The sequence below is a fragment of the Ruditapes philippinarum genome, unplaced genomic scaffold, assembly GCF_026571515.1.
Source record: "Ruditapes philippinarum isolate M1 unplaced genomic scaffold, ASM2657151v2 ctg3699_1_1_1_1, whole genome shotgun sequence".
Lineage (NCBI taxonomy): Eukaryota > Metazoa > Mollusca > Bivalvia > Venerida > Veneridae > Ruditapes > Ruditapes philippinarum.
The window spans coordinates 50,528-72,042 of NW_026863583.1; the positions used below are offsets into that span (position 1 = coordinate 50,528).

Here is a 21,515-nt window from a genome sequence, read left to right on the forward strand (position 1 = left end):
TTTAGCACTTTTATCTGCAAATGCTTTGTCACATTGCTCGCATTTATAATTCTTTTCTTCTGTGTGTATTGACATGTGCGTTTTAAGAAAATAGTTTCGTGAGAACAGTTGAAAACAAATATCGCATTGAATTATTTGACCACCAGTATGCATTTTCGTGTGCCTTATTAAGTGGGTTATATTTGCCGTTTTGTATTCGCAGACATCACATTTCAACAACTGCTTTTTTCTGTTCTCCTGCTCATGTTTCTGTTTCACAATACAGTTCTTGAATCCTATAAGATAAACAAGTAAATTTTAATCCCCTTTGTATATCCAGTATTGTTACTGAAATTTTAAGTATGGTATCAGCTTCCAATTATTGGAACGTAAATGTCAAAACTAACTCCATATTTCGAATAATGATTATTATACTGATGACATTCCTATTTTATTTAAAGAATTATCGGAGAATTGTAACATAAATATGTCTGTTAAAATACACTACAATGTGATAAAGTACACAAAATTAAAGATGAAGTGAAAAAATTAAGTAATTTTCTTTGAAGTAAAACTAAAATTTAAATGCCAATTCAAGAATAATTTATGACATAAAAACAGTGTTCAATTTATCGTTAAAACGTAATTACAAATAGTGATATATATTTACCCGTGGTTTGTTAACTTTCGAATGTAGTTTGTTTCTTCTTGTTACTTTGACTTATAAACGATTGAGATATAAATTCGTTCTTATTATGTATCATATCATGCAACTATTTTAATATAATGTCAAAGTACTTAGAAATTGGCTTTTTATAGAGCACGCAGTTACTGAAACAAAAGGACATGTGAAAATGATTACCGGATATATGTAATTACTTTAATTTGTTAATTCCTGACACTTAATTTTGACACATGGAAGTATTCTATTCATAAGCCCGACAAGCACATTAACCTGTCTTAATTTAAATATCAAAATAGTGCATTACAATGAGAACTTGCCACAATCTATTTATTAACAAAAGAATACATGTCAGTGGCTATTATTAAGTCTATTGTTTTCTTAAATAAAAGGTCAGAGTAGGGATCAATATCAATTAAAATAAAATGTCATAATAGGGATCTATCTATCTACCTATAATTAAAATTATAATTATTATTATTATTATTATTACTATTATCATTATTATTATTATTATTATTATTATTATTATTATTATTATTATTATCATTATTATTATTATTATTATCATTGTTATTATTATTATTATTATTATTATTATTATTATTATTATTATTATTATTATTAATATTATTATTATTATTATTTAATCATGAATGCAATTATTATAAATATAATTGTCATTATTTTATCATTATTATAATTATTATTATTATCATTATGATTACTATTTAATCATTATTGTAATTATTATTATATTATCAATTACATCATCATCATCATTATTACAATTATTAAATTCACATTATGATTATTTTTTCATTGTAAAGTTGAGCGGAATCTACTATATATTTGAAATGATTGGGCATAATGGCAAAAATAAAGGGTCAATGTATGAATCTATCGATTATTAGGAGAAAAAAGTTTGGATCTTAATTAAAATTCGGAAGAATTTTATTAATCATATGAGTTTAACTGATTATTTCCTTAATTTAAGATATAGGCACCAAGTTATACTGTTTTTATAAGATGGATTTGTTAGTAAATCGTACGACATGTACTTGATTGTTCTATAAACATGAAAATGGTAGCCTTTGTATTAGTATTTTCTCAAGTCCCATTTATGCGCGCGCGCGTTTTGTGTGTGTGGCGGGCATTCGTGGACCTAGAAGGTTGATTTTGATTTAAACATATTTTATTGCCAAAAATAAGACATATACATACATGTAGACAGTTACAATACAATGACATGAAATATTTGGCAAAATGGTTGACCCACATGTTCTCTCAACATTAGCAACGGGTCTTCCCTGATGCAATAAATTACAATAACATATTTTAAATGAATGACTATCATTAAGATAGAAGTAACAAAACTCACACGTGTATAGTACTTGGCTTTAAAAAATGATTTTATGTAAGAAAAAAAAAGATGAATGGCTGTACATGTTCTCTAGTTTGAATAGTATTTAACAATGTTAACTGATTTTTTTATATATATAATTTACGTTACAATGACTTAGAAAACATGTACATTTGCCGAATATACCAAATTCAAAAATAGATTTTGAGAAAATGAAATATAGAATAAAAAAAAAATAGAAGAAGAAAAGAAAAGAATCTTGTCTATTGTTTTGCAAAAATGAAACAAAATACATTAACATTTATTGAGATTGTGCTGGTTTGTTTTCAAAATCAAAAGCGTTTGCTTACTTTTATGAAATGCTGAACAGTCAAAAATATTTTATTATTATTTTCTAAAGACAACTCTTTGTTACCAACTAAAAGTAATTGGACATTTAAAGGGTGAAATTGCCTTAATTCGTTAAAAAGATCGATTCTCTCATTTCGATATTTCGGACAAGTAAACAAAAAATGGTTAACATCTTCTATCTCATAACCGCATGAACAATTTGCATCCTGTGACAAGTGATTGCAGAATAAGTGGAAATTTAAGTTACTGCATGCATTTCTTAGTCTGCAGTGTAAAACTGAGAGTTTTCTTTCACCTGTAAGGTACCATTTTGGAGTGTCTGTAGATCGAAAGATTGATTTCTTTAATAGAGATTTAAAATGTGACAGAGTTTCTACAGATCTTGTTTCAGGTTGCAAGTTGTTCCATAGCATTACGGACGAAGGCACAAAAGAAGAAGAAAATATATGAGTCCGTCTGTTTAAAGTTGCAAAAGTCATCTGAGTTTCTAAGATTGTATGGTGTTGTATTATGAACTCTTTCTGGAAAAATATTACTTAAATAATCAGGAACGTCTCCATTATGAATTCTATATGTTAAAATAAGTTTTTGGTACGTTCTTCTATCAGATAGTGAGAGCCAATTAATTTCTTTATATAAATTTTGGAGAGAAACTGAACGGGTTAGGCCGTTTACGATTCTGGCTGCCTCATGCTGTATTTTATCTAACGTATCTTTTTCATAATTTGTACACCCATCCCAGACTACAGAAGCATATTCTAAAAGAGGTCTAAGAAATGAAATGTAAATTTGGTTTAGGGTTTCCCTGTTAAGGGAATATTTCAGTTTTCTCATTGTACCTAGTAATTTAGAAGCCGATAATGTTATACTTTTAATATGATCGTGCCATTTTCCATTAGAACTAAAAGTTAAGCCTAAATGTTTATGACTTTCAACAAATTTTACCGGTATGCCATCAAATTGTAATTTTGGATTGTTAACGTTGGATTGTAAAGTAAAAATAATCGCTTCTGTTTTGTTAGGATTAAAATCTACAAGCCATTTTTTAGACCATAAGTTTATCAAAGCTAAATCATGATTAATAATTCCTTCTAGATCGGATATTGATGATGTTGTACAAGACAAAGAGGTGTCGTCTGCAAATAAACGAGTTATACATAGCAAATTTTCTACAATATCATTAACGTACACAAGGAAGAATAATGGCCCAAGCAACGAGCCTTGGGGGACCCCTGCGTTTACAGTCAGTGGTTGTGATAAAGAAGACCCTACAAAGACCTTTTGACTTCTATTAATTAGATAACTTTCAATCCATTTCAACAAGTTACCTTTGATACCATTTTTCTGAAGTTTCAGAAGTAAACCCTTGTGCCATACTCTGTCAAACGCTTTAGATATGTCACAAAACACTGCACAAGTAAATGTTCTATCATCTAAAGATTTAACTATTTGGTGATATATATCTAATAATTGAAAAAAATCGTTGAATGACCTTGAAGGAACCCTGACTGTTTTGAATAAATCAAATTATTGGCTATTAAATGATTGTATATATGTTTATAAACAATTCTCTCCATTAATTTTCCTATACAACTTAATAAAGAAATCGGACGATAATTTGAAGTTAAATTTGTATCACCTTTCTTAAAAAGAGGCATTACAATAGCGGATTTCCATATGGAAGGAAATATACACTCTGCTAATGACCTATTTAGTAATAAACATAGGGGTTTACACACAGTACTACATATATTTTTGAGCAATTTATGACTTATAAGATCTTCACCGACTGCCTTATTTACATCTAAATTCCTTATAATATCAATTACTTCATTTTCGGTTATAGCTATTTCAGAAATAATAGAATGCGTGTAATCATCTAAAGTGGGAAGGGTCTTGTCCGTATCGTTTAAATGAGAAATGGACGCAAAATATTGGTTTAAGCAATTGGCCTTCTCTAAGTCTGAGAAATATAATGATTCTGTTCCATCGTTATTTGTAGTCTTTAAAGGCGGAATAATTTCTGAACATCTTTCTGTTTTTATGAACTGGCGTATTAACTTCCAATATTGTTTAGGATTATTTGCATTTGTTTCTATTAAAGTGTTCTCTAAATTAGAATAAAACTTTTCTTTGGCATTTTTCTTTAGATTGTTTACTTTGTTCCTTAAATGTTTATACATTGTCCAATGGTTAGTATTTTTTGTAGAAATTGCTATTGATTTTTGTCTATCCCTTTTTCTTGAATATAATCTAATTTTAGAGTCGTACCATGGTTTATCATACGGCCGAATTGTTACTTCTTTATGTGGAATAAATTTCTCCGTAATTTCGATTAACTTTTCTGTAAATAGAACAGCACCATCGTCAATATTCATATTATTAATAAAATTCCAATTTGTATTTGATATACAGTTATTTAAACTATTAAAATCAGCTTTATTGTATAACCAGACTTTTCTTTTTATTGTTTTATGACATCTTAAAGGAGATTTTAAAAATATATTTGTTGCTTTATGGTCGCTAATGTTAGAAGGAACTGGTAACACGTCACTGTGTAAACATATTAAACCATCAGATATGAGTATAGGGTCTATAAGTGTAGATGTTGAATTTGTTACTCTAGTTGGTGACGAAATAACATTTGTAAGATTGTATAAAAGCATGATTTGTTTAAGATAGGTATTGTCTATTAGTTGGTTCTCATTTATGTCACCTACAATTGCTATGTTTTCATATTTATCTAAAGCATTGTCAATCATTATTCCAAAATCATTCCAGAAAGCTACGGGTTTGCTGGGAGCTCTATATACACAACAAAGTAAAAAGGAAATTGCACGAAACTTAATTTCTAAACATATTGCGTCAACAGAATGCATTTCATACTCTACTTTTCTACATGAAAGTAAATTTTCAGATACATAAATAAAAATTCCACTAGAATGAGCAGTTACATCTCTACGATAAACACAAGTGTGTGAACTCTCTAGTAATAACTCATTGGTTCCTATACTGTCTGTAAGGTGTGTTTCAGTAAAACAAAAAATATCGTAGTCTTACAAGTTTTCCTTTATAAAATCAAGTTTGTTTCTAATAGACCTAATGTTAAGATGTAGAATTGATATGCTTGATTCATCAGAAGTTTGAACTAGAGGACCCGGATTCGTTTCAACGTCTCCTGAATTTATCAATAATATCATTAATAAAAATACAAATTCTAGATTTAAGACGCATGTTAAAATTTTCCGTAAAAATATACTGAAATATAACTTGAGAGTAATAAGTAAAGCAAAAATATTTTCAGTCGAAATATCAGGGAATAATTGAGATAAATATAATTCATTCTTATGAAGCTTTTAAATTCTACAGTTAAAAAGTCCAATGCTCGCTCTGTATGAAGCTAAATCGTTACCCATTAGGTAATAAAACTAAGAATAGGTTTTGAACATGCGACCATGGACTACAAGTAACAGCACAAACATATATAATATAATAGTCTACAATAGACAAGACAAGAAAAAAAAGAAGCCTCGAACTTAAAAACAGTACAATATGAAAAAATACAAGAAAAGCATTGATGCAAAGCATCAAAGGGCGTCCAAGCAAGAAATGCAGCAAGTGAAGATGAACTAGTACACATATGATGACAAGATATTCTTATAAACTACCAGAAATGTATACCACTTATGAATGAGCTGACGAAAGACATTGTTCATTATGAACTTTGATTGGCATGCTAGAGATTAGAATATTACTTGTTATTTCTTTATGATCGTGGTTATTAATAGCAACGGATATACATGTATGCAATCATTTATAATCCATATGTGTAACGCATGATCAACACGTACCACACATTTGTCCCTTATTATGTACATGTTATCGCTATTAGCGAAGACACTTCGTTTGATCCGGGTCGGACTAACTTTGAATCGGCATAACTTTTTAATAATCAAGCAATTAACATGCGGTTTAAAGCACATGGAAGGGAATTCATTTACGGAGGGAACCGTGTCAGGGATTTTTGTTTGCTCAATCAGCGACTTAATTATCTTTCATTACGTAATATGTATGGTGAAAAAAGTCGCATAAAACGTTTGACGTTACGTAATTTTTTTTTTGAGAAAATATAGAAAAAATTTGAGACACGGTTCCCCAGATATTATAAGTATGTTTATTTTCCAAAAGTTTGATGACAAAAAAATAAAAAATGACTTTGATATGACGATTTAAAATTTTAGGATTTTTATTAAAAATCAATCATTTACAAAGGCATTTTTTTCAAATATGTTATTTTTTATGATAATCAACGACATTTAATGCACAAAGATAAAATAAATAAACAATTATTACTGAAATAAGTTGGTTTAAATGACATTTATGTGAGTACCACGAAAAGTGTCTGTTGTCACCTTAAGGTATCTGTTCACACTTTAAGTTAGTAAAAATATGACACTGGTTATATTACCATGTTGATCATGTTGAGCATAATTGTTTATTATACAATAATTGTAATATCTATTAATTTTAATTTAAAAAAAATACAAATTTTATGAATATTGTTTTCTTTTATTCTTTTTTGTGTTTATGTGCTATTTTAATACTGAGTTTTTACTACTCTTTTTTATTAAAATTGTAAAATAAATTTTAGGAATTCAATTGTCATATTGACCGACGATTATAAGTCAAAGCTTAACTGGAAAAAGTCAGTAAATTATGGTTATCTTTCAATCTATAATATTGTTTTATTCTTAAACCATGTACATGTACATTGTATTTTTCTTTATCATTTTTTAAATTATCGATCAATTGAATAATTCATGAAATCTAATTTGTAACTTTGAATAATTCCTCGGCATCTTTACTAAACACGGATAACAAATTGAATAATTAAATAAAATGTTTCAAAGTTGATAATGTCATTTTAATACCATAAAAAATGTACCTTTTTCTCAATTATTGTACATATCACGGATTTATATTACATATAAATCCGTGTACATATTTATTGTTTTTATCTCATATAGATAAAATGAAACATGCTATTGTTTTTTTTTTTCTAATTGTAACGATATCAAACATCTACTCCAAAACCGGGAGAGACCGGACAATATAACGTGTGGTACTATTCGCCGGTCACTAGTAAATCCTGGTCAAAATAGACCGGGGAGAGACCGGCATTTACCGATAGGAGTGATAAAAAGATATATCTATAAATAGGTTTTTGGAATATTTAGGTCATCAACTGATCATTCTAGGATACATGTACAACAATAACATACCATGACATGATAACCGACTGTGTACTACAAAATGATAAATAAAAAACCCCGAAGAGCGCGATTTATTGACGGAAAAGGTTATTTCATTTGTAAATGTTTGCATTGCGAAAATTCATTGTAACATATCGCGACATTTCATTCTTATTTAATAATCAAGCACCCTCATACCGATCGGAATTTTCGGCATTTATTATGACCGACTAAAAGACTCGAGAAGTTGCTTTCGCCCTTTCTCAAAATCTGATCTCATTCCATAAGAGCGCCGCGCTTCGGCGCGGACGCCAATAACTAAACAAACAGAAAACAAATACGGAAGAAAAAAAAGAAACATAATATTTAAATGAAAAAATATAGAGCATGTGTTTGGGGAACAATATAAATGGAATGTTGAAAAAAAAAGAAAAAAATGTTACGCTATAGTGCAGATGAATATCAGTAGTAAAAAATGTGGCTTAAGATATTATTTAATCTGCATTTGGTCTTCAGTTTGATGTCAACATACTAACACGTTAGGTGTTATAATGGAAGATCATTTCATGACTAATTCAAACTAAAATACCTATCGGACAATCGTATACTTATGCAAATTAGTAAATCACACTGTTAACTGTTACTTATACATGTATATAAGATTGCATGCATGACCAATTACAACAAGAAGGTTGTTTACCCTTGCCGCCGTAATAGAATTATATGAACAATTTAACAACGAGATAATTTCGTGAATCGATAGTCAGTCCTTGGCTGTACACATGTGAAATCTGCCATGTGTCCTTAAATTTGTCATGAGAAGAAATAACACATAGTAGTACCGGAAGACGGACAAAACACCATACGTCAAAACGCACACCTCAAAATTTTATAGAGTGGACAAAACCCCACACATGAATTTTATAGAGTGGACAAAACCCCAGATATTAATTTTAAAGAGTGAACATGACCCCATACTTTTGTTACTAATTTGAATAGACCGTTGATTGATAATAAAATAACCAACATTATTGACATTTTACATAATGAATGTTAATAAAGATATTAAGATTAATGAATGTTCACCCTCTGATTTTTATTTAACAAATTCTAATATTTGAAAGTTAACGCTTTGATCTTTATCTAACTGTTTGTAATATTAATTTTGTATAGATTATTATAATTCTATCACATTGCATTCAATGCATTGTATACTGACATAAAAAATAAGATACCATTACATACATGTACATGATTACACCAATGTGTTTATCATAAGACACATGGGCTTTGAAGATTTAATCAGAACATCACAATATAATCTTCTCTACACTCACGGAGGGTGGAACCCCATATGGATATCAAAATTAATCATCGTAAAAGATGTAGTGAATTTCCACTTTTCCACATGTGAGCTTTAAGTCGATATTTGAAGGAGAAAATAGATAAGTCACATTGTGAGTTTTCAACATTTTAAACATTTATATAAAATACAAAGCTCCTTATAGGAAAATCGAAATGTGATTCTACTCTCCTGGCTTTCCTTTATATTTATTTACCCATATTGTTCGGATTTTTATGCCGTCTTCATCAAGATATACTTGCCGTCATGGGTTATGGTGTGCCCAAAATATGCAATATATATTGAGAATGTGTCGCAAAACGGACTCCAAATACAGAGTTTCCACCAAACGATGCCTAATATTCAAACAAAAACAAACCTTTATTGAAACATTTATTGAGAATAGGCTCAACATAAAAGAATTGCTGAACAAAATTCTAGTCGAGTTTCATGTGTGCTGAAGAGATCCATAGCTGATATAAGAAATGATAAACAAGATCAACAAGGAAAGGCGCGTTGCGGCGTTCAATGAACGCGAACCATCTACAAAACAGCGGATCACTTTCATAATAGTAACTGAATAGCATGTAAGTTTTGCCACGTGCATCTCACCTGTTGAAAGCAGGGCTGAATATCAAAATGTGAGGTAAAAAAATATAGATAAAATATTAACTTGACTTCCATACAAAATACTTAATAAATGCTACTTTATCAATTGCCAAAAAGCAACAGAAGTAAAAGATGGCTCTGGCAAATAGCTAATAAGTTACTTTTTGGAAACTATACTAGGACTCTAAGAATAAAAATATTGTTCGTGAACATGTCTTAAAGTGATGAGATTATATATTGTATTTATATTTTCCATATGCATCGGCATGCTACAGTTTTCAAAACTTTCCTGGAAGAGGAAATATTTGCATTCATATCCCAAATTTTTGGAAACTTATAGATTGATGCGACATCCGAATCACTTCTTGTGATCGATATATATTCATTTTTATCATCTTTGGATATGACCTAGATTATTGCGACATAATGTTTGTCTCCTATTTACTGTAAATAGAATACATGTTGATAAAATCAAACAGAAATATATGATGAAGAAACAGTTTCTTTTTGTTTTAATTCGTTTATTAGCAAATTTGCAATTCATAAAACATGACAATTATGGAATATTTAGGAACAATACAAAATATATAGTTATGAAATAATAAGTCCAATATACTACAGAAAATGGTACTCTAATTGAATAACTATAAATAACACAATTTACAAATACGATATAGTCAATCAACATTATTAAGCAAAACAATATTCCAGTTTATGAGCTTTTGAACTTATAATATGAATTTTTATATTTGTATCTTACAGTAAGTTTTAAAATGGTGTCAGCGAGTTAACAATTAATGCATGCCTGTCTTAAATATATGGTAAACTTTACTTATATACAGGTAGCCTGCCTGTTAGTATACACTAATAATACAATTGTTACTTGCAAACATATCAATGACATGATATAAGAATTGTCTACATGTAGCAGATCTATTACTAAGTCAATTCTTATTCATAATAACAGATTTTATATAATATCATTTTCATGATACAGCCAGAGTTGATACAGTACGCTGTATATTTATTTAACTTTTAAAAACAAACATTGTTAAAACTATCCACATATTTTCAGATTGGAATAATTCTCTAAATTTTAGTATGTTAGGTATCCTCGATATGCATTTGTCTAATTTTTTGGTATAGGGGACATTCAAATAAGTATTGGAATTCATCCTCTAGAGTGTTACATAGTTTACATTTTCTTTGATCAAATAATATTTTTTTATGTGGCTTATATAATAACATAATAATAATAATGAGGAGAATAATAATGATAATAAGGTAATAATTACTACCACTACTAACACCATTGCTGTTGCTGCTCTGTTGCTGATAATGATGATGATGATGATGATGATGATGATAATGATAATGATGATGATGATGATGGTGATGATGATGATGATGGTGATGATGATGATGATGATGATGATTTGTTACATACATCTCATTTATACTTTTGCTGTCCTGACTGTATTTTTACAAGATATAATTTTTAGAGAACATGATTTATCACTGACATTCCGAATCCTTTTTTCTTCTCTCTCATGTGAAAAAAAACCCAAATAACATTGAGGTTACTTCCCTTTTGTATGTATTCGTACGAGAGATATTCCATTAGGAAATGGTTTTCGCATGATTGATACGCGTGTATTAACAATGTTTTTTAAAGTTTATTACTATGAGAGTTTTTTTTCTCAGATATTTTGTATTAATAATTCTTCTCTCGTGTGACTGATAACTTAAAAAAATCCTTTCAAGAAATTTCCTTATCAAATAATTGACAACTTAAATTCCTCATATCTGTGTGCACTGCCATATGAGTTTCAAAATCATTTTTACAAGCAAATGCTTTGTCACATATTTCGCATTTTAAATTCTTCTCTCTCGTGTGCACAACCATATGAGTTTGAAGAGTACTCTTTTGAGCAAATGTTGTGTCACATATTTCACATTAAAATTTCTTCTCTCCCGTATGCACAACCATATGAATTCTGAGAGTATTTTTACGAGCAAATGCTTTGTCACATATTTCACATTTATAATTCTTCTCTCCTATGTGCACTGTCATATGTTTTTTAAAGTAACTTTTATCTGCAAGTGCTTTGTCACATATCTCACATTTATAATTCTTCTCTCCTATGTGCACTGTCATATGTTTTTTAAAGTAACTTTTATCTGCAAATGCTTTGTCACATATTTCACATTTATAATTCTTCTCTCCTGTGTGCACTGTCATATGCTTTTAAAGGTATTTTTATCTGCAAATGCTTTGTCACATATTTCACATTTATAATTCTTCTCTCCTGAATGTACTTCTATATGATTTTTTAAGTAACTTTATGAGTAAATGCTTTTTCACATATTTCATATTAATAATTCTTCTGTTTCTTCTGTGTTAAGTGTACTTCTATGTGAGTTTTAAGAGTACTTTTCTGAGCAAATGTTTTGTCACAAATTTCGCATTTATAATTCTTCTCTCCTGTGTGCACTGCCATATGAGCTTTAAGATTGCTTTTCTGAGCAAAAGCTTAGTCACATATTTCGCATTTATATTTCTTCTCTCCTGTGTGCACTGTCATATGAGTTGTAAGATTTCTTTTTTCTGCAAATGCTTTGTCACATACTTCGCATTCCTAATTCTTCTCTCCCGTGTGCACTGTCATATGAGTTTTTAGATTGCTTTTAATAGAAAAAGCTTTGTCACATATTTCGCATTTATATTTCTTCTCTCCTGTGTGCACTGTCATATGAATTTTCAGATGGCTATTGCGAGCAAATGCTTTCTCACATATTTTACATTCATAATTCTTCTCTCCCGTGTGTACTGCCATATGACTTTTTAGATGGCTATTGCGAGCAAATACTTTGTCACATATTCCACATTCATAATTCTTCTCTCTTGAATGTACTTCTATATGAGTTTTAAGAGTACTTTTAACTGCAAATGCTTTGTCACATATTCCACATTTATATTTCTTCCCATCTAAATGTACTTCTATATGAGTTTTTAAAGTAACTTTATGAGCAAATACTTTGTCACATATTCCACATTTATAATTCTTATGTTTCTTATGTCCTAAATGAACTTCTAAATGAGATTTAAGAGTAACTTTATGAGCAAATGTTTTGTCACATATTTGGCATTTGTAATTCTTCTCTCCCGTGTGCACAACCATATGAGATTTAAGATTATATTTCTGAGCAAATGCTTTGTCACATATTTCACATTTAAATTTCTTCTCTCTTGTGTGCACTGTCATATGAGTTTTAAGAGTACTTTTATCTGCAAATGCTTTGTCACACATTTCACATTGATAATTTTTCTCTCCTGTGTGTACTGCCATATGTGATTTCAGATGGCTATTGCGAGCAAATGCTTTTTTACATATTTCACATTTAAATTTCTTCTCTCCAGTGTGCACTGTCATATGAGTTTTAAGAGCACTTTTATCTGCAAATGCTTTGTCACATATTTCACATTTATAATTCTTCTCTTCTGTGTGCACTGCCATATGAGTCTTAAGATTACTTTTATCTGGAAATGCTGTGTCACACATTTCACATTTATAATTCTTCTCTCCTGTGTGTATTGCCATATGCATTTTAAGAAAATAGTTTCGTGAGAACAGTTGAAAACAACTATCGCATTGAATTATTTTACCACCAGTATGCATTTTCGTGTGCCTGATTTAGTGGGTTTTGTTTGCAGTTTTGTATTCGCAGACATCACATTTTGATAACTGCTTTTGTTCTGTACTCCTGCTCATGTTTGTGTTTGACAATACAGTTCTTGAATCCTATAAGATAAACAAGTAAATTTTAATCCCCTTTGTATTTCAAGTATTGTTACTGAAATTTTAGGTATGGTATCAGCTTTCAAGTATTGGAACGTAAAAGTCAAAACTAGCTCCATATTTCGAATGATAATTTTTATACTGATGACGTTCTTACTTTTTTTAAAGGATTATCAGAGAATTGTATTATAAATTTGTCTGTTAAAATACACTACAATGTGATAAGTACACAGAATTAAAGATGAAGTGAAGAAATTTAGAAATTTTCTTTGGAGTAAAACTAAAATTTAAATGTCAATGCAAGAATAATTTATGCTGTAAAAACAGTGTTCAATTTATCGTTTAAACATAATTACAAATAAAGATATATATTTACCCGTGTTCTGTTAACTTTCGAATGCAGTTTGTTTCTTCTTGTTACTTTGACTACCAAACAATTGAGATATAAATTCGTTTTTATTATGTATCATATCATGCAACTTTTTTAATGTAATGTCATAGTACTTAGAAATTGGCGTTTTATAGAACAGGGAGTTACTGAAACAAAGGGACATGTGAAAATGCTTACCGGATATATGTAATTGTTTTAATTGGTTAATTCCTGACACTTTATTTTGACACATGGAAGTATTCTATTCATTAGCCCGACATGCCCCATAACCTATCTCAAACGCATTATCAAATTAGTGCATAACAATAAGAACTTTGCCACAATCTATTTATTAACAAAAGAACACATGTCAATGCTTATGACTTTTGTTTTCTTAAATAAAAGGTGAGAGTAAGGATCATTTTATGTTAGTCTCAGACTATAAAGAACACGTAGTCAAATAGAATTTAAATATTAGCTGTTCATTGAAAACAAAAAAATACTTTATACATATTAATTAATATGCTGAATAATCATTACACTACATAAATTACTTCCCTAATGAAGGAAAGAAGAAAATAAAAACAAACTATATATGGTTTATCTTTTTTTATGTATTGTGATTGTTCTCTGTATATGACTCATTAATATTATTATTGATATTATTATGATTATTATTAGTATTAGTATTATGATTTTTTAATCATTATTGTTATCATCATCATTATCATCGTGGTCATCATCACCACCGTCATCATCATCATCATCATCATTATCATCGTTATTATTATTATTACAATTATTAAAGTCACATTATGAATATTTTTTCATTGTCAAGTTGAGCAAAATCTACTATATATTTCATACGATTAGGCATAATGTCACTTAAATCGTTAGGCAAAAGTAACACCCTGCATATCCAGTAACGCAGGAATGTGCAAATAACGTAAAAACAACGCCTTATTTGTGCAACGGTATTGGCTTAACGAATAACACAGTAAGTAAACGAACCAAAATATTTTATTCCAAATCAAATTCAAAGAAATGAATAAGCGCATATGGCTGATACGACATTATACTTTAACCAGCATTAACAAATTGTGCAGGAATATGTTTATTTTCTTTATAATTAGATCATTTGTGAGAAAGACAACCTGATTACCGTTTTGAATGTGACTTTTGTGTTTCGTCAAATAAATATGTTCATTTAACACATTTAAAATATATTTTTTCATATTCTGTTTACCTAAGAAATTTGTCAAACTGCAAGTGTCATATAAGAATAGAAGGAAGTTGGTAAAATAGGATTTTGCTACTTTTCATGAGATAACCGCCATTGCTTCAGTGCTTCATTCACCAATTCGGCGTAACCTCGTTAAAATGGTCTCAATTACATTTATCTGCTAAATAAAGTGTAAAATGACACGAGTAGAAAATGCCTCAAGTACATCGAATATAAAAAATCATAAAGTAATATGTATGTTAATGTTATTCAAAATATCAACAAAACTAAAAATCGCCATCAATACGCTTGTCAGGTCGTCATTTTCACGAAAGATCTTGAAAAGTAAACATTTTCATGGAAATATTTTGGATGAGGTTTAAAGAATAATGTCTCATCAAACGTATGCGCTTATTGATTTCTTCCAATTTGCTGTACAATTAAAAATAATTGTCCATTTACTTATCGCGGTTTTCGTTTCAGCCACTAAATAACACAATTCTGCGTTACTGTTGCACAATTCCTGCGTTATTTGCACATTCCTGCGTTACTGGATATACACGGTAAGTAAAGGGTCCATGAATGAATCTATCGATTTTTAGGGAAAAAAAGTATAGATCTACATGTAAATTTAAATTCGGAAGAATTTTATTAATCATATGAGTTTAACTGATTATTACCCTAAAAAGGATATAGGCACCAAGTTATACTGTTTTTACAAGATGGATTTGGTAGTTAATCGTTTTTAATGTACTTGATTTTTCTATAAAACTTGAACAATGGTAGTTCTTGTATTGTTATTTTCTCAAGTCTCATTTGCGCGCGCGTTTGTGTGTGGGCGGGGATTGGTTTGGGGAAGAAAGTTGTTTATAGAATTATATGAACAATTTACCAACGAGATTATTTCGTCAATTGTTAGTCTGCCGTTGGCCGTACATAAGTAAAATCTGCCATGTGCCCTAAAATGTGTGACGGGAAGAAATAACACATAGCAGTATCGGAAGACGGACAAAACCCCACACGTCAAAACCGCACACCTCAAAATTTCATAGAGTGGACAAAACCCCACACATGAATTTTATAGAATGGACATAACCCCATACATGTTGTTACTAATTTGAATAGACCTTTGTTTGACAATAAAATAACCACCATTATTGACATTTTGAATAATTAATGTTTATTAAGATATTAGGATTTATGAATGTTTACCCTCTGATTTTTATTTAACAGATTCTAATATTTGAAAGTTGACGTTTTGATCTTTATCTAACAGTTTGTAATATTAATTTTGTATAGATTATTATAATTCAATCATAATGCATTGTATATTGAAATAAAAATTAGATACAACTAAATACATGTACATGATTACCGTCCTGGCTTTCCTTCATATTTATTTAACCATTTTGTTCGGATTTTTATGCAATCTTTATCGAGATATTCTTTCCGTCGTGGGTTATGGTGTGCCCAAAATATGCAATACGTATGGAGAATGTGTCGCCAAACGGACTCCAAATACAGAGTTTCCTCAAAATCCTAACACCAAACGATACTTAATATTCAAACAACAACAAACACTTATTGAAACATTTATTGAGAATAGGCTCAACATTAAAGAAATGCTGGACAAAATTCCAGTCGAGTTTCATATGTGCTAAAGAGATCCATAGCTGATATAGGAAACCATCTAATAAACACCGGATCACTTTCATAATAGTAACTGAATAGCATGTTTGTTTTGCCACATGCTTTTCAGCGCCGAATATAAAACTAAATGTTAGTCGTAAAGGTAATAAAATATAGATAAAATATTACCTTGATTTCCATACAAAATAATAAATGAATGCTACTTTACCAATTGCCAAAAAGCAACAGAAGTCAAAGATAGCTCTAGCACTTGGCTAGTTAGCTACTTTTTGAAACTTTACTAGGACTCCAGGAATAAAAATATTGTTCGTGAACATGTCTTATAATGATGAGATTATATATGGTATTTATATTTGCCATATTTTAAAATAGACATCATTACGGTCTTTAAGTGTCAATTTAAAAGTCCGAGATATAATGCATCGGCATGCTGCAGTTTTCAAAACATGTCTGAAAGTGGAAATATTTGCATTCATATCCCAAATTTTTGGAAACTTATAGATTGATGCCACATCCGAATCACTTCTTGTGATCGATATATATGCATGTATAATGGCATTTTTATTATCTTGTGATATGACCTAGATTATTGCGACATAATGTTTGTCCCATATTTACTGTAATGATAAAATCAAATAGAAATATATGATGAAGAAACGGTTTCTTGTTGTTTTAATTCGTTTATTAGCAAATTTTGCAATTCATAAAACATACCAATTGTGGAATATCTAGGAACAGTACAAAATATAAAGTTATGAAATAACTAGTCCAATATACTACAGAAAATGATACTCTAATTGAATAACTATAAATTACACAATTTACAAATGCGATGTAGTTAATCACAATTATTAAGCAAAACAATATTCCACTATATGAGCTTTCGAGCTTATAATGCAATGTGTTAGAAGATGAATTCCATTTTGTATTATAATGTAGAATGTACTCCCAATTAAGAACACAATATATACCAATTTGTTACTGGAGATCTCCAAATATGTTTAAATTTATAGAATTAATGAATACTGAAAATCAATTGTTAATTAGAAAACTGAGTATATATATTTCAAAAGCATTCGTGATGCGCTCAGATACTTTATATGGAGCTGATTAGTATGTTAATGATTTTCATATCTGTCTATACTTTTGTTAAAACTAGACTTATAGTACTACATCGTATGTTTCTCTTATTTTATTATTGTTCGAATTGATAGGTTGGTCAATATAGGCTTGTCATATGAATATGTAATATTTCTTCTATGTCAGTCATATAAATGTGTGTTTCATCCTATATAATATAGTTTCATAGCTCAAATATATGTAAATTTTACAAGTGAAACTGCTGTTATCTAATTGTTCCTCCTCAAATCTTGTCATTAATGGCAAGACCTGGGAATGAGGAAATACATAAGTAAACATACATCTTAAGACTAAAGAGCAACTTACCGGGTGACTAATCTTGTATTTCGAATTCAATATTCAATTGAGAAAGATTTTAATCTGTCAAATTATTTTCTTTACTATTGATAGATCCAATCTAATATTGTAAAGTAATTGTAATTGTAAAGTCAGTACAATTTGATTTTTGTCACACGTAAAACTTATGTTTCATATATACTTTTGACACATACGACGAAAATGTGAATTACTATAAGCATGTAAATCATTTAATAGGTAAATACATTGTGTATGTTTTCATTTCCTATGTTAAATGTGCTATTGTAATGCATGTATGAGATCATGTCAGTTTTACACGTTTGCCATATTATATGTTTTGCATATTGTACCACATGGGTCTATGACCTTATGGGAAAAGATAAATAAACTTGTTAAACTTGTTATAATATGTATTTTTATATTTGTATCTTACATTATCACATAATACGCGGCGCAGGAGTGTAATAAATCCATTTAATAAAAACGATATTACACTAGTGTAATGACACTTTGACGTGACGTCATTTGCGCTATATATATACATAGCGTTAAAGCGCGCTAATGTTAGCGTTACACTATAGGCGCGTCATTGAATCAAAGGGCTGCAGCTCTATGGTATTTTCTGATTTTTGCAATCTAAATCATACTGACTATCTGTATGTACTTTCCTGTATAAGTTTATTTTTATATACTATAATTCATCTTACGCAGCGACAGCGTTTTGATTTTCTTCTATAACAGTTTGAGATTGATACATACGGAATTTTGCATGAAAAAAAAAAGAATTGCCTCGACTAGGATTTGAACCATAGGCCTCTCACACCCTCAACGAGACCGCTTACCTCTGCACCACGGCGAAGTTATACATTGTACCTTGAATAAAAACGAATACATTATGTAATTCTAAATTGAGAATTTCCATTTCGTGTTTGTAATCCTTATTAATTTCGAGGTATTTTGTTCACGATAAACCTGTTGTTTAACACTGATGAAATTATTTTAGCGAAAATCTTCTCGCCAAAACAGTCCGACATGTATATATATTCCACTACTCGACAGTCAGATTTATTTGTGTACTACGCTCTGGAGTATTCGGTAATCGACATAGCTAAAAATAGCATTTTCATTGATTAAAATGATATTCATGATAATCCGAAGCTTTACGGAAATAGCCGAACATTTTTCATTGGGTAAAAAAGATATTCATCCGCGAAATTTGTGATTGTAACCTCATATTTCTGTTGACTAATCTAAACTTTTAATGCACTGTAATTCGTTAAATGCCTACATTAAAAATTATTCTTTCTTTAAAATTGCTGGTTTTTAAGCAGTTTTGAGTGAGAACTACTTTGCGTTGTTAGGACTGTTAGGAAATTTTGTGTTAGACCGTGGATGTTAACTATGTATTTACTGATCTTACGATCAGAAAATACAAAAATTACCCATTTTAACAGTTTACTGTTCTTATTTTATATATGTGATAAATAGAATATTATATTCGTGTAGATTCACTACTAAATTTATTAAACTCGTTGAATAAAACAATATTATGCTCGCCAGAGGCTCGCATAATATGATTTTATTCAACTTGTTTAATAAATTTAGTATTAAACTACACTCATTCAATATCCTCTATGTAAGTTTCAAAATTGTGTCAGCGAGTTAATAATTAATGCATGCATGTCTTGAATACATGGTAAATTTTATTTATATAAAGGCAGTCTGCCTGTTAGTATACAATAATAATAATAATACAATTGTTACTTGCAAAATATATCAATGATATGATATAAGCATTGTTTACATGTCACATATCTATTACTCAGTCAATTCTTATTCATAATAACAGATCTAATATAATATAATTATTATGATACAATGAGAGTTGATACAGTACGCTGTATATCTTATTTAAACTTTTGACAGCACACATTGCTTAAATTTTAACTAACCACACAATTACAGATTCAAATAATTCACTAAATTTTAGTATGTTTGGTCTCCTCAATATGCATTTGTCTAATTTCTTGGTACAGGGGACATTCAAATAAGTATTGGAATTCATCCTCTAGAGTGTTACATAGTTTACATTCTCTTTAATATTTTTATGGCTTTATTATGACTGATACGCGTGTATAAACAAATGTTCTATAACTTTTAGAAAATGTTTTTCTCACATATTTTGTATTTATAATTCTTCTCACATGTGAGCACTGTCATAAGAGTTTTAAAAAATCCATTTTGAGAAAGTTCTTTATCAAATAATTTACAACTTTAATTCCTCTCTCCTGTGTGCAACTGTCATATGAGTTTTTAAGGTAACTTTATGAGCAAATGCTTTGTCACATATTTCACATTTCAATTTCTTCTTTCCCGTTTGCACAACCATATGAGTTTTAAGAGTACTCATTTGAGTAAATGCTTTGTCACATATTTCATATTTAAATTTCTTCTCTCCTGTGTGCACTGTGAGTTTTTAGACTGCTTTTATGAGAAAACGTTTTGTCACATATTTCAAAGTTATAATTCCTGTCTGTTGTGTGTACTGCCGTATGTAATTTCAGACTGCTATTGCGAGCAAATGCCTTATCATATATTTCACATTTATAATTCTTTTCTCATGTATGTACTGTCATATGCGTTTTAAGTTCTCTTTTATTTGCAAATACTTTGTCACACATTCCTCATTTATAATTCTTCTGTTTCTTCTGTCCTGAATGTATTTCTATATGAGATTTAAGAGTACATTTATGAGCAAATGTTTTGTCACATATTTCGAATTTATATTTCTTCTTTCCTGAATGTACTTTTATATGAGCTTTTAGATTACTCTGTTGTGAAAATCCTTTGTCACATATTTCACATTGATAATTTTTCTCTCCTGTGTGTACTGTCATATGTGTTTTCAGATAGTCATTGCGAGCAAATGCTTTGTCACATATTTCACATTGATAATTTTTCTCTCTTGTGTGTACTGTCATATGTGTTTTCAGATAGTCATTGCGAGCAAATGCTTTGTCACATATTTCACATTCATGATTTCTTTTCTCCTGTGTGTACTGCCATATGAGATTTCAGATGGCTTTTATTTGCAAATGCTTTTTCACATATTCCACATATATAATTCTTCTGTCCTGAATGTGCTTCTATATGAGATTTTAGAGTACATTTATGAGCAAACGCTTTGTCACATATTTCGCATTTATATTTCTTCTCTCCTGAATGTACTTTTATATGAGCTGTCAGATTACTCTTTTGTGCAAATGCTTTCTCACATATTTCACATTGATAATTTTTATCTCCTGTGTGTACTGCCATATGTGATTTTAGAGTACATTTATGAGAAAATGCTTTGTCACATATATCGCATTTATATTTCTTCTCTCCTGAATGTACTTTTATATGAGCTGTCAGATTACTCTTTTTTGCAAATGCTTTCTCACATATTTCACATTGAT

At 29.6% G+C, this 21,515-nt stretch overlaps 1 protein-coding gene across 1 annotated transcript; it reads right to left on the reverse strand.

Annotated features, from left to right (window-relative positions):
• Nucleotides 1–11,535: 11,535 nt before the first annotated feature.
• On the reverse strand, nt 11,536–21,467 carry LOC132722580 (zinc finger protein 600-like). The gene is made up of 5 exons (XM_060707101.1): nt 21,225–21,467; nt 20,804–21,031; nt 16,457–16,525; nt 12,382–13,164; nt 11,536–11,729 (listed from the first exon to the last, which is right to left on the reverse strand). The coding sequence occupies exons 1-5, from the start codon at nt 21,373–21,375 to the stop codon at nt 11,536–11,538; spliced, it is 1,425 nt and encodes a 474-aa protein (XP_060563084.1). The 5' UTR covers nt 21,376–21,467.
• Nucleotides 21,468–21,515: the final 48 nt, after the last annotated feature.